The sequence below is a fragment of the Elephantulus edwardii genome, unplaced genomic scaffold (assembly GCF_000299155.1).
Source record: "Elephantulus edwardii isolate Elephantulus edwardi_28Jun2011 unplaced genomic scaffold, EleEdw1.0 scaffold00035, whole genome shotgun sequence".
Taxonomy (NCBI): Eukaryota; Metazoa; Chordata; class Mammalia; order Macroscelidea; family Macroscelididae; genus Elephantulus; species Elephantulus edwardii.
Window position 1 is genome coordinate 13249763 of NW_006399785.1, and position 13132 is coordinate 13262894.

General features: G+C 40.3%; 1 protein-coding gene across 1 annotated transcript in view; it reads right to left on the minus strand.

Annotated features, from left to right (window-relative positions):
- CPEB2 (cytoplasmic polyadenylation element binding protein 2) overlaps positions 1–13132 on the minus strand; it is an 82118-nt gene that overhangs the window by 37700 nt on the left and 31286 nt on the right. The window contains exons 6-7 of the mRNA XM_006884540.1: positions 10819–10869; positions 3296–3319 (exon numbers count right to left, since the gene is read on the minus strand). Of these exons, the coding sequence (XP_006884602.1) occupies positions 3296–3319; positions 10819–10869 (75 nt within the window). The remainder of the gene's footprint in view (positions 1–3295; positions 3320–10818; positions 10870–13132) is intronic.

Here is a 13132-nt window from a genome sequence, read left to right on the forward strand (position 1 = left end):
CTGTCCATCATTCTCCCACGGGTGGACTGGAACCTCTGGAGATGGGACTTTTGGTTTGCAGTGATAATGCCCCCAGAGCTCGTGGAAAGATGTGGAAATCCTGAAGGGCAGTTCTGCTGTGAGACAGCACTGACTTAATGGTAACCGGTTTGGTTTTTATGGTAAACATGAGCAGACTCCAGGTGTTCTTGTGAACCCCATAAAGCAAAGTCGTGTGACAACTATCCATTCCATCTTTAAAAAGCCTTCTCCCAGAAACACCACGTGACAGCCTTTCTCCCCCCAGCTCGGTGCACAAACACAAGACAAGCACAGAAGTGGGAGTGACATGCTCCTCCTGTTCCAGTCAGATCCAACTTGACAGTAAACACACACAAAATAATAAAAGAAATTAAATTAAAAACAAAACAAAACTTAAGAAGTGGGAGTGGGCTCCTCCCTAAAAGTGGGGCAACAGATTTTGGCCTCTTCTTCAAATCACAATCTACAACTATTAAAAGCAGTTAAGCAGTGCTAGCTACAATATCTTGCTTCTAAGAACTTCCTCATTATTTACCATATGGATTTGAATACTATTAACACAAATCACTAAAATGAAAAGGTGAGACATATACACACACAAGAAAGGAGTTCTGGATTACTTTGCAGTTTCCAAAATACCTGAAAACCATAGGCTGGTAAAAATGCTGATGTCAAGAAAACTGATGCTCTACATTAAAACAAGCAAAGCAAAATGTCCTTACATCTGAAAATTCAAGTTCTAAACTTTGCTCTTATCGGCTTGCTAAAACAGCCTTTAAGCAAATTCTGAGTTTCCATCCCTCTAATTTTTTAATTAGAAAACCAAAGAACCAAGAGTCAGTGAAGTATTTTATTAATGCAGATTCTAAAAATGCAGTTAAAACCCAGATGAACTGAAATAGAAAACTAGGACTACAGCTGAAAAGCTCTCAAATTCACTGCTGTGAAGTGACTCAGGGCTGGCCCGCCAGTGTTTTCAGAAGATCTAAATGCTACTGGAAGAAACTGCCCATCTCTCTCCCTTGGAGAAGCTGGTGGATTTGAACTGCCAGCCTTGGGGTTGGCTGCATGACCCCTTAGCCACTCGGCCACAGCTTACTAAGAACACTCCTTTTCTCATTGCCTTCGAGTTGAAACCAACTCAGAGCTGATCCTACAGGATATAAGATGGTCGTTTCTGTTGTCCACAGTGACAAAAGCTTTTATTTCTATCTTTTCAAAGTAAACATTCCTGACTCCTATTATTACAATCTCTGGAATCTAGACAATACAGGTAGTACTCAGCTGCATTCAGCTGTCAACTAACAGCTCAGCAGTCGGCACCCACCAGCCACTCTGTAAGAGGAGGTGTGGCCGCCCACCTTGTGAATTCAGGGCTGGACGCCCATGGGCAGCTCTACTCTGCCATGAAGGTGATGGAGTAGGAACTGGCTTAAAGGCAGCGGGTGTGGTTATCATTCACAGTCAAGGGAGCTTTTCCAGGTCGACACCCTTCTCATTTAGCATGGTACTTCCCCCAGGCATCACTTGGTGAACGTCATGATCACTACTCATGCAGATGATACTCTAGTTTTTGTGACTGCTAGGTGCCACTAAGCTGACCACGACTCCTGCTCACGACTCCTTGACCAATGGATCTACACCTTGCCCTGTCTGGGGCAATCTATCGTCTCTAAAATACCTGAGCCCACTGTTACAGTCACTGTGTCAAGCCTCTTCCCTGAGGGTCAACTCTTTCACTGACCCTCTCCACCTTTCAAAATATGATGTCTTTCTCCAGGAACTGGCCTCTCCTAACATGTTGCCCAGTATATGTGAGACACAGTTCCACTATCCTTTCCTCCAAGGAGAACCCTGGCTGCACTTCCTACAAGATATATTTGCTCTCTTGGCGGTGCATGGGTTAGTCAGTCCTCTTCTCCAATAAAACCTCAAATGTGCCCATTCCTCCTGTGCCAGGCATATCAAGTGACTCAAAAGACCATGGCTTAACTCAGACGCACCTTACTCTTTAAAACAAAATTATCATCATTGTACTTTAATACCTCAGAGAGCTCCCTGACAGCAGACTGACCCAATGCAGTAAGTCTTGATTTCTTGGGTGTTGATTATGGATCCAAGAAAGATGAAAGCATTGACAACTGCAAGCTTCTCTTTATCTATTGGCCCTTTTGTCTTCCTGATGTTGAGATGTAACCCATTTGAGTCTTTGATCTTACGCTACAAGCATTTCAAGTCCTTTCCACTTTAGACAAGCAAGGCTGTGTCATCTGCATAAAATAGGTTGCTGATGAGTCTTCCTCTTATCCTGATGCCACACTCTCCTTCATAAAGTTCACCCTCTCAAACGACTTACTCCGCATACAGCCTGGCTGCACACTTTTCTTGGCTTGAAACCACGTACTGTTCCTTTGCTTATACAACAGCTTCTAAGTATAGGCTTTGCATGAGCACAGTTAAGTATTTTGAGATTCTCATTCTTCTCAATGTTAGCATAAAGTTATTTTAGCTTCCTCTTACCAACGCCTCAATTTTTCTACGTGTGAAAAGGAGAGGCAAAGTTTAAGTCACAAAATGTTTCTGCTTTCATAAGGAATCTAGTAACAGCCCTGAACCAAACAGTCCTAGATGTTCTAGCTTTTCCCTGAAGATCTTATACAACAGGGCAGAGAAGAAGAATGCTTGGGGGAAGGGGCGCGGGAGGCGGGAAGTGTGCACGCACGCGTACACGCGCGCGTGTGTGTGTGTGTGTGTGATGTGAAAGAGAAAACAATTACATTCTTACAAGACAGAATTTATAACAACATGACATTAATAAATAATTGCTAATAATATTCTAGCTGACATTTTCCATGGGGTCAAAATTAAAAATAATCACCTAGAGTTGTAAATCCCAAAGAAAACAAGTAATCACAGTTATAGATTTAGACAGCAAAACATGATGCTCATGTCACACTCATTAAAGATCAGCACAAGTATTCCTCATGTGCACACAGGATAAGGACTTTGTTTTAAAAAGCACAAAGACTCAGTTTTAAAGAGAGTTAAAATTTGGACACTTTAAAAGAAAACAGTAAACAAACATGGTTAGTGTTAAAACGTGACTTTTAAAAGGTTAAGAGATTTTAAGATTCAGAACCAGTTAGCGCTCAATCAAAATATAATTCAGTGAATTTTCAGACTTTGCATAATAAGTGTGGCCTAATTAATCAAAACAATGATTAGTAAGCCCCAATGAGAAGCAGTTACACCACAGCAAACAGAAGGGAATTACCTCGTCTTCGCCCATAACTCCTCGCTGCGTGCAAACAAAGGACAAATTGTCAAATGTCAGAACTCAAAACGAGGCCACATGCACAAGTATCTGTGACACGAAAGGCTCAGTAGGCATCTGTAAATTTTTGCTACTTTAAAAGTTATGACAATGATGTCACTATATATTTGCATGATAGCTTACCATTTACAAAGTGTTTTATGTAAAATATCATCAGCACTGTAGTAACAACTGTGAGATTAACAAGAAACATACAACTAATTTACTATCATCTAATCGTGTTAAAACCACAAATAAAAATTCACTGTATCATCCAACTAGAGATATGCAACACTTTATAGTTAAATAACACCCCAAATCAATGGAAAAAAGGAGAATTTCATTCTAATTTAACCACTTCTTTTAGAGTTCTAGGTCATACAATGCAAAAATAATACATTTCAGAAACAATCCGTACATATGAAGGCCTTGCGTGCAATTCCGAGACAAACCCATGTATGAAGCGCAGAAAGTCCTGGGAGACTGGAGAGACGGGGAGGCGAGAACAGTGCTAACTAATACTCAGCACCTGAACAGCTTAGATGTTGTTGTTAGGTCCATGAATCAAGCCTAGTCTGAGTAACTGCCCTACAGACGATGGCTAGAGGAGGTACAACATCAAACTGTCCCAGTTAAACCTGTCTGGTGAAAGCAACGCTAAATGCTACACAGTAGGCAGTGATTTTCCCACTGCTCTGATATCCTCTGGGAACAGTCACCCACTGAACTGAACACGTCTCCACATCTGGCCTAAGAGGTGTGGATAGAGATCAACGCCGTCACAGACCTTTGTGTGCATGTACAAACCAGAGAAGCATGAAGATAAAGGGATTTCAGTCTATGTTACTTTCATTTACATATTTTCTTACAAAAGGAAAAAAAGACTCCAATTTTTTTTTAAATATAAAGCTATCAGTTTGATAAAATTCCTGTTGTTTTTCAGTAATACCCCAAATTTGGGTATACGATAAACATTTTTACTAAAATAGTCTATGAATTCAGGGCAATAAACCAAGCTATTAGAAATAAGATTATAATAAAGGCTAAGAATTTTCAGATCTGGAGGGAAATCAATATCGAATAAATTTCATATATGCATTAAGTATCTGTCAGATATGTATTCTCTTCCAAAGGTTAAAATCTAAAGATCAAAATAAAAGTTTTCACTGTTAAATATAGTTTCTCTCATAAAAGTTTTCCAAAGTACATGTAAAGGTTTTCCTATTTCAAAGTGGGTCTCTGAGAAGGATACAGCTGATGCTTCTAAAAGGAGGGAAACCAGTCAACCCCCTGCGTTATCTGTACTGATAAACTACAAGCCATGTCAATAAACAGAAAGGCTCACAGCACAGCCTTCCAGGAAGGAAGTACATCTGCATGTGGGCCATCCCAGTGTCTTTATTTAGAGATATAATCTACTGGAGATTTAGCAGGTCCTTGAGCTCTAAGTATCTTAAAGCCTGACAGATTTCATAGCTTCCCTGACCTATATATTTGTTTCAGATGAGGATGTGGGTAGATGTGACAACTAGGTATTTTATTTTCTATGTCTACAACAACGTCTTCTAAGACTTCAGGGGGTTAATATATTTTTTTAAAAAAATATATAAAAACAGGGTCCCAGAGATAGGAGATCAATTGTGGAAAAAACACAGATAAAAGTAGTTTTAACAGGAACAGGCTACAGAACAGAGCCTGTAACTAAGTCAGTCAAGTTCTGAGATCTCTTCAGCGGTCCTAAGCCAGGAAATGTCAGAAAGCCCCCAAACGTGGCAAAACAAACAGCCTCAGGAGGCGAGCTTCCGGCTGCTCCCGGGGTAGGGTCTAACCATCGACTCCTCCAGGATTGATCTGTTTGGGTACTTCTATTTCTGGGTACAGAAGGTCAAAGATTTAGAAATCAACAGAAAGCTCTCACCAAGTTTACACTGAAATGACTAATTACTATGAAGCCATAATGGGACACAGAATTCTAAGATCCTTTGAGAAAATTCATGACATCATAACCAATTTTGAGGCATAGCTGTTGTGTTTGTAGGTGAGGCTACTCAATACCAAAATAGTGACAGTTTAGACAATGTTCATGGCATCTTAAGGTTTCACCTCATTCCCAGGCCTGGACATCATTATTTAGAAATTTTCTCCAACTATCTCATACCTGAGTGATTTTAGAATCCTGTAAAAAGCTATTCCACTTATTTTTTGGCTGGCTCACAGATTCCAAGCTTCTACATTACCAAAAATAGAGCTGACTGCAGAAGCAGCTAAATTATGTGAACCATTTCCTATTCCTTGTCATGGAAATAACCAAACTGTCACCATCACACTAAACAATGGCTTGTGCTTTTACTTTACTACTAAGGTTTAACTTCAACAATATGTTCCAATGCAATCCTAATGCACAATCAATGAACAAAACCCAAAACAAACAAAAGCCAGTGACAAAATAATTAAGGTTAAACATACCATAGGGCTATATGCTTGGTTTTTTTTAGAAGACTTCTTTAAAACAATATGCCTCTCCAAATCCATTAGAAGCAATTTGATTCACCAAAATTATATTTACAATACTAAATTTCTGGTACATATAAAGTTTTTTTTTTTAAGTACACATGATTTACACAACAATTATAAAAGAGAAAATGAATCAGTGCACACAGGAGAGGAGAGGAGAGGAAGGGAGGGGAGGAGAGGAGAAGAGAGGAGAGAGGAGAAAAAAGAGAGAAGAGAGAGAGAAGGTTGCGCAAAACCGAAAGATTCTTCGTAATCCATGTGATCTTACAGTTTGGTACCAGGGTCCAACAGTCTTATGTGAACACTGGGCCAGGGAACACACCTCCCAAACAGCTACCTACTCCATTCACTTCCACCAGCATAAAAAAAGAGCTCACAAAGATGAAGACTTATCCAGGTCCACTATTGCCATGCATGGCTTTGTATACTGCATTTTGAGAGTCCTGTCTTCAAATAACAATAGACACAAATAATTTCCTTGCTATCCCAAATACAGCATGCTTGCCATTTTATGTGTATAGCTTTACATGTATATAATTAAGCAAAACTTCAATTTAAAATTAGCTTGCTAATAATATCCCTATATTTCTGCTCTATTCCTTCCCTTTCAAAAAAGTGGGGACGCTAAGGTCCAATGCTACACAAACCCAAACAAGGGCCTGTCCTTGTCTACTGTGAACTCTTTAAGTTCTGGAATCAACCTCTAGTGGGTTTTCAGAGGCAGTGCATTGCGCAGGAGGAGACGGTCCACCTTTCTCCTACGGAGCAGCTGGAGGATCCCAACCACGTGCCTTCAGGCTGGCAGTGCAGTTTCTTACCACTAGGCCATCAAATGGAAAAAAATGCTCCCTGCTTACATATAAAGACTCCAGACTGTGACAATAACAATTGTCTCAAGTTTATTCCTCAGGAAATGGGAAGATAAAAATGACACAGAAGGCACCACAATCTCTGATCCCAAAACCTCCTCCAGTCATAGCAACTGAAAAGGCAAAGATCAAATGGGAAACAACATCTTCCTCAGCAAATGGTACAGAACCCGCCAGAGGGTCAGCTGTGTGTTAATTCTGACTTGACAGAATCTAACAACTCCAAAGTCCACAGTACTGAAGAACAGGTCCTGGCTTGGATTTGCTTCTTCAGCACGTGGCATTTTTGATAGTAGAAAATATTAACATTTACATCCATCACTCTAACTCCAGCAAGCACTTGATTATTTATTTTCTTTTTCATACAATTTACAGGTCCCCTAACCTGCTCTAGGATGCTAAATTTAGACTCTTCTTACAACACTTGAATTACTACGTTGACCGTCTTTACCAGCCAATTCATTCTACTACTTTGAGGAAAACAAACTCTTCAGAAGTAGGGGCTTGTTTGCAGTTATATTACTATGGCATTTAAAAGTATTTTTAAAATCTACCATTTCCTGTGACAGACAGGGCTGCCTTTTCTTCTAACTGGCACTGCATAAAGGCTCAGAGCTAAGGCTTCCCTAGATGCACTGCCTGGTATCCCCTCTTCTGAGGAACTACTCCATTTGTGCTCCAGTCTCTGTCACTATTAGTAAGAAAATTTACAAGTTTAACCATAGCTGTTTATTCATCACTGCTGGAGTAGGAATCTGTTTCAATGGTACACAACAAAGCAGAGCCATAAAACTAATATTGGTGTCATGTCTGCATTTTACTATTTGTCATGACACTATATGTCACACCTGCAATGGTATACATATGCAGGCATATAAATATATTGTTTAATCAGATGGATTCAATCCTAGAATTCCATATTCCTGCCACTTACAGAATGCCTTGTTATGTTAGGCTGAACTGAAAGGTTGGTAGTTCAAATTCACCAGCTGCTCCATGGGAGAAACATAGGCAATCTCTTCTCAATAAAGACTGACTGTTGTAGCGTCGAGTCAGAACCAGCCCACAGCTAAGCCTTCTGCAGGTTTAAGAGGTAGTTCATCGCACAGGAAGAGGTTGCCCATCTTTCTCCCGCAAAGCAGCTGGTGGATTTGAACCAAGTACCTCTGAGTTGGCAACACAGTTCTAAGCCATCTTTACGAGTTCCCTCATAAAGATTCAGAGCTTCAGACACCAGATGACAGATCACTATGAACTAAAGTCAACTGGACATTAGTGGATGTTTTGGTTTGTGTGTCTATTTTTCTACATGACACCCTCTAATTGTCACGGGCATTTCTTTTAACATCTACCTGTGGACATCAAGAGTCACACGGGGCGTCACCAAAGGCAAGTGTTCTGCACCTGAGGGAACACTTGTCTGAGGTTATTTAGCTTCCTTTTACTGCCTAAATTTCCCCTGTATAACACCTACCAAATGGCTCCACTTCAGCTTTCTATAATAACCTAAGTCATTTTTGTTCACTAGGACAGCTTTTGTTATTTCTTGACTCTTGAGATAAACATTTCCTTTACACAGGCTTTGATTCTGGCCCTCTGGGTACCATGGCAGCTTACATTTGCTGTCAGGCAGTGTTGTAAGGATGTGGCGGGAGTGAACCCACTCTTCTGAGGAGTGGAGTGTCTTAGCTCTAAACTGGACATAAAGAAACTGAGTCAACGGGAGGTTAGACAGCCTGCTTGAGGTTACACAGGCAGACACAACAGACCCATTCGAGTACCAATCTACAAGAACTACTGTTAAACCATTCCTACTGTGCAATTTATTGATTTTCAAAATCCAGTTCGATCACCAAGGCCTGTGGCTTCAGGAAACAACTCAGTCAAATGCCTAATTGTGAGTTAAATCTCTCTCTCTCTCTCTGACATACTAGAAGAGAAGGAAAAAGGATCCTTCGCTTCAAAAACATAACTAATTTCTGATTCTGACAGTGATCCCAAATGAGGAAAAGAATTTTTTTTTCCTTTCTAGATGAAAATTATGTCTTTTATTGACCTAAAAAAAAGTCTGCTGTCCTAGTTTCCATTCTTTATCTCCCTTCTCTAGTTCTTACCAAATAAAGTTCTAAATTCCCAAATGGTTTACTATACCGGATAGGCACTTTGGCCTCAAATGGCTGGAAATTAAAGGCGAGTGACTAGTCAAAAAAAAAAAAAAAAAAGCAAGCAAGCAAAGTTCCCAAGAACTCCCGCCTGGAATACGCACATGTCGACCAGGTGATGAAACAAGTTTCACCTTATTATTTTAAATAATGACAAGTGATATAACCAAAATGAGCTATACAAACAGTGTGGCTGCGAAGCCTTTTGTTGGTCCATAGCTGACTTACTTTATTGTGATTACACATAGTTCTGGATCATTCTGTCTCATTATCCACTTAAAAATCTCAGAACATTTGTGAATGATTTAACAAATTATCTCACAGAGGGTATGATGCCATCAAGCCGATCCGGCCTCCTGGCGACTCAGGGGACTGAGCAGAAGGGTCCTGTATCCTTCCTAGGGCTGCAGTCTCGACGCCATCAGGCTGCCCTGCCCTTCTCCGGTGTCACCACCACCCTCGGACATCACGCTACCGGACTGAAACACCTCGGGTTGGCGGCCCAGCGCTTTGGCTACACAACACTTTCCTTTATACAGATTTTAACTAGATGTGTAAAACATCCTTGAATTAATTTTTCTTTCCCCCATTGAATAGTTGTTCATTGACAAGCATTCAAGGAAGTTAATATCATTTTATAAATTAAGTCAAAAGAGTAAGAAGACTTACAAGCTATCTTCAGTTTTCTAAACAGGATGTCAATAATGTCATTTTAGTCAAATTTAGAGTTCTGACTCTGATACCACATTCCCTGCCTGCGGCTCACCACCTTCCCCTCCCCCGCCCGCCTCGGTATAAACTACTGAATGAAGCAGTCCTGGAATTCAATGCCTAGTACCTTTCTGGTCAAAGTCTGTGTAAACACAGTCATTTGCTGAGCTCATGAGAGGCCTGGAAAGGCTGAGGCCCTGGAGCCTCCTCCCTTTATTTTCACCCTGCTGTCACTGCAACCTTTGTCTCCCAGCTCACTGCTATCTTTTGTCCAACAAAGGTCTAGCTTAAAGAGAAGAGACGAGCTATTCTAATGATACTATGTTTTTTGTAAGTAAATACTGTCTCTTACCGTGTACTCCTTCTCCCTACTTCCTTCACACTACCCACGCTCAGGTTTAAAAATACATTAATGAAGGGTATTTTAATCTGTGGTCTCTACGCCCACAGTCATGGATAGGCAGAGTACCACTGGGATTCTCTGGAACCATCAATGTTTATTCAATCAAAAGGAGGGGAGGGGAGAAGAAAATACCCAAACCAGAAAACAAAAGACCGCCAACAAAACTTATTCTTTTTCTGACTCTAGTAAATTTTATTGTCTATTTTCTAGTTAGAATAACTTACTACTATTATAGTATTATACCGTTATATTTTCCTGATTCACCAGTGTATTTCTTAAATATAGACACAAGTGCTATTGCCAAGTTTTACTAACTTTACAAACATCTCTTTTAAAGCTCCTAATAAACTCTGTACATGGGGTAATTGGGATGGGTGTGTCAGAGGCAGTGCAATTGGCACAGGATAGAGAAGGGTTTAGGGCTGTTGTACAGAGGGTCGCTATTAGTCGCAAACAAAGGCGCATTACAACAACAAACTCTGAGACTGTCATTTTCATTTTACATTTGGAGAAAGGGAGGCTCAAAGGAACAAAGCCAACTGCCCAAGTTAATACTCAAAAGACATTATTCAAATGGAGATGTCCTCAGTCAGAAATCACTGAATTAAATCAGACTGCCACAAACACACTCATTTAATAGCTATGTGATACAATTCACCACATAAGATCAAATCAATTTCCTAATTTTACGTTTCATAGAGAGTCATAATAATAGCTTTATTTTATATTTAGACATGAATAACTGTGGGAAGTTACAGAAAAACATATTCTGTCATTTTATTTATAAAAATCAATCTAAAACATAAAATATCTTTTAAAACTTACCATTTAACATCAACAGATTGTCGGTCCCTGGATGTGGATAGCTCAAGCGACCTTTAAAACAAGACAGGAAAGGGAATTTGAGGATCATGAAGCTATTTGAAAATGCATGGGGGTGAGTGAGAAGGGAACTACCACACAAAGTATTCTTCTTAAGAATTAAAAACACTATGTTTAACTCAATGTTTACTAACTGAAAATCTCTGACTCAAGTTGAACAGAAGTAACTTTAGTTTCTAGCCCTTAAGACCACAGTGTGGCTGGGAGTGATGCTGGCAGAAGAAAGCCAACCTGTGCTTCATTTGCTGGCTTTCTGTTTTGTTTCTTTTTAAATGCAGAAACAATGTAGGTATCCTAACCTTTCAGAGGTCAGTGTGTGATGCCAATTTGACCAAGCTTTTCCAAGCTGCATATAATTTTTTAAAAATTTCTCTACAAAACTATTTTTCTACAATAAAATATGAAGGAAAACAACTAATACATTAAATCCTATTTAGTTTTCTACAATTGTATACAAAGAAGCCTGGAGCACTGGTGGTATAATGCATAGCATGCTGCAGTGCTCACTAGAAGTATGGCAGTTCAAACCCAGCAGCTGCTCTGAGGGCCGGGCAGTCTCCTCCAGTTAAGATTTATCATTATGGACACGTGATGATGGAAGGCTGTCTGGAGCTGGACTGGGCTCCATGGCAACAGGTTTGGCTTTCTGGTTTACAACGGAAACGTCTTAAATGTATCACTATAAACACTGCTGGAAATTTACCTTGAGCAAAGTTCACTCGTGATTCTAAAATACAAACACTAAAAATCAAGAGCATTTACAAAATGTGCACTGTGGCTTACATTAGAACCAGGACTATGAACCTGTTCTTCTAGGTGTGGTCATGGCAGAGGAAGTAAAATCACAATACACCTGCATGTTTCAAACTGTGAAATGTAACAATGATAGGAATGGGGAAATGGCAGATAAAAGGCTTCTTAGAAAACAGGACAGCAAACAGGGTCTGAAACAACAGTGCTCCAACCAAAGATGGCAGGCAACAACCACTTCTCTGAACTGCTGATTTGTGGTGAGCAACCAAGGGTTTATCCAGTGTCCTTAGGGATTTATCTAGAAACTGTGTGTGAAAGGCCTACACATATATTTCCTTTTACTGGAATCCATTATGTTGCATTGGACAAATTTACCCTATCCTTAAAGGGAGTGAGATGTCCCTTTAAAAAACAAGGCAACCTAACCCTAGCCATGATGTTTCCAACTGGCTCATACACATACAAAATCTAGACAACAAATAAGGAAAATTAAAGAGGTGAGGTTTCTGAAATATTGTGTAGGTGGACGATGTTAAATAATACAGCATGGAGAAAAGAACCCCCAGCTTTCTCCTTAGAAGTGAGAAGACTTGTTCCCACATAGTTTGGCAGGTTATCACGAGGGACCAGTCCCTGGAGAATCACATCATGCTTGGTGAAGCAGAGGCAGGACAACAGGAAGGCCCTCAAGAGAATGGACTGACACTGCGGACTCACATACAGCAAGCAGCATGAAGACCGTCCAGCCCACAGCAGTGTTTTGTTCTGATATGGAACTGACCCACAGGCACAAAAATACTTAATTGTGCTTATGTGAAACCTATACTTCGACCAGGAGGCAGTTGTCAGAACAGAGCAGGGAAACACTGCATGGTTCAACATTGGGAAGGGTTTATGTCAAGGATGTGTCCTATCTATCTCCATACCTTTTCAATCTCTATGCGGAACAGATTATCCAGGAGGTTGGGCTCTATGAGAAGAAAGGGGACATCAGAAGTGAAGGTAGACTCATCAATAATCTGCATTATGCAGATGGCACAGCCCTGCTTGCTGAAACGGAGAAAGACCTGAAGCGCTTGTTGCAGGTCAAGAATTTCTACCTTCAATATGGACTGAAGCTCAACATCAAGAAAACAAGATTCTTACCACTGGGCCAATTGGCAGCATCACAATGAGTGATGAAGAGGTTGAGATTGTTGACAGCTTCAGTTTGCCTGGCTCTACAATCAACACTCTTGGTACCAGCAGCCAGGAAATGAAAAGATTAATAGAAGTGGAAAAGTCTGCTGTCGGAGACCTCGCTAAGGTACTGAGGAGCAACGATGTCAGTCTGGAGACTAAGGTGCGCCTGATACAGGCCATGATCATTGCAATCACTTGTTATGCATCACACAGCTGGACAATGACTAGGAATGTTAGGAGGAGAGTTGATGCTTTTAAGCTTTGGTGCTAGAGAAGAATACTGAATATACCACAGACTGCTTGGAGAACAAATAAGTTCATC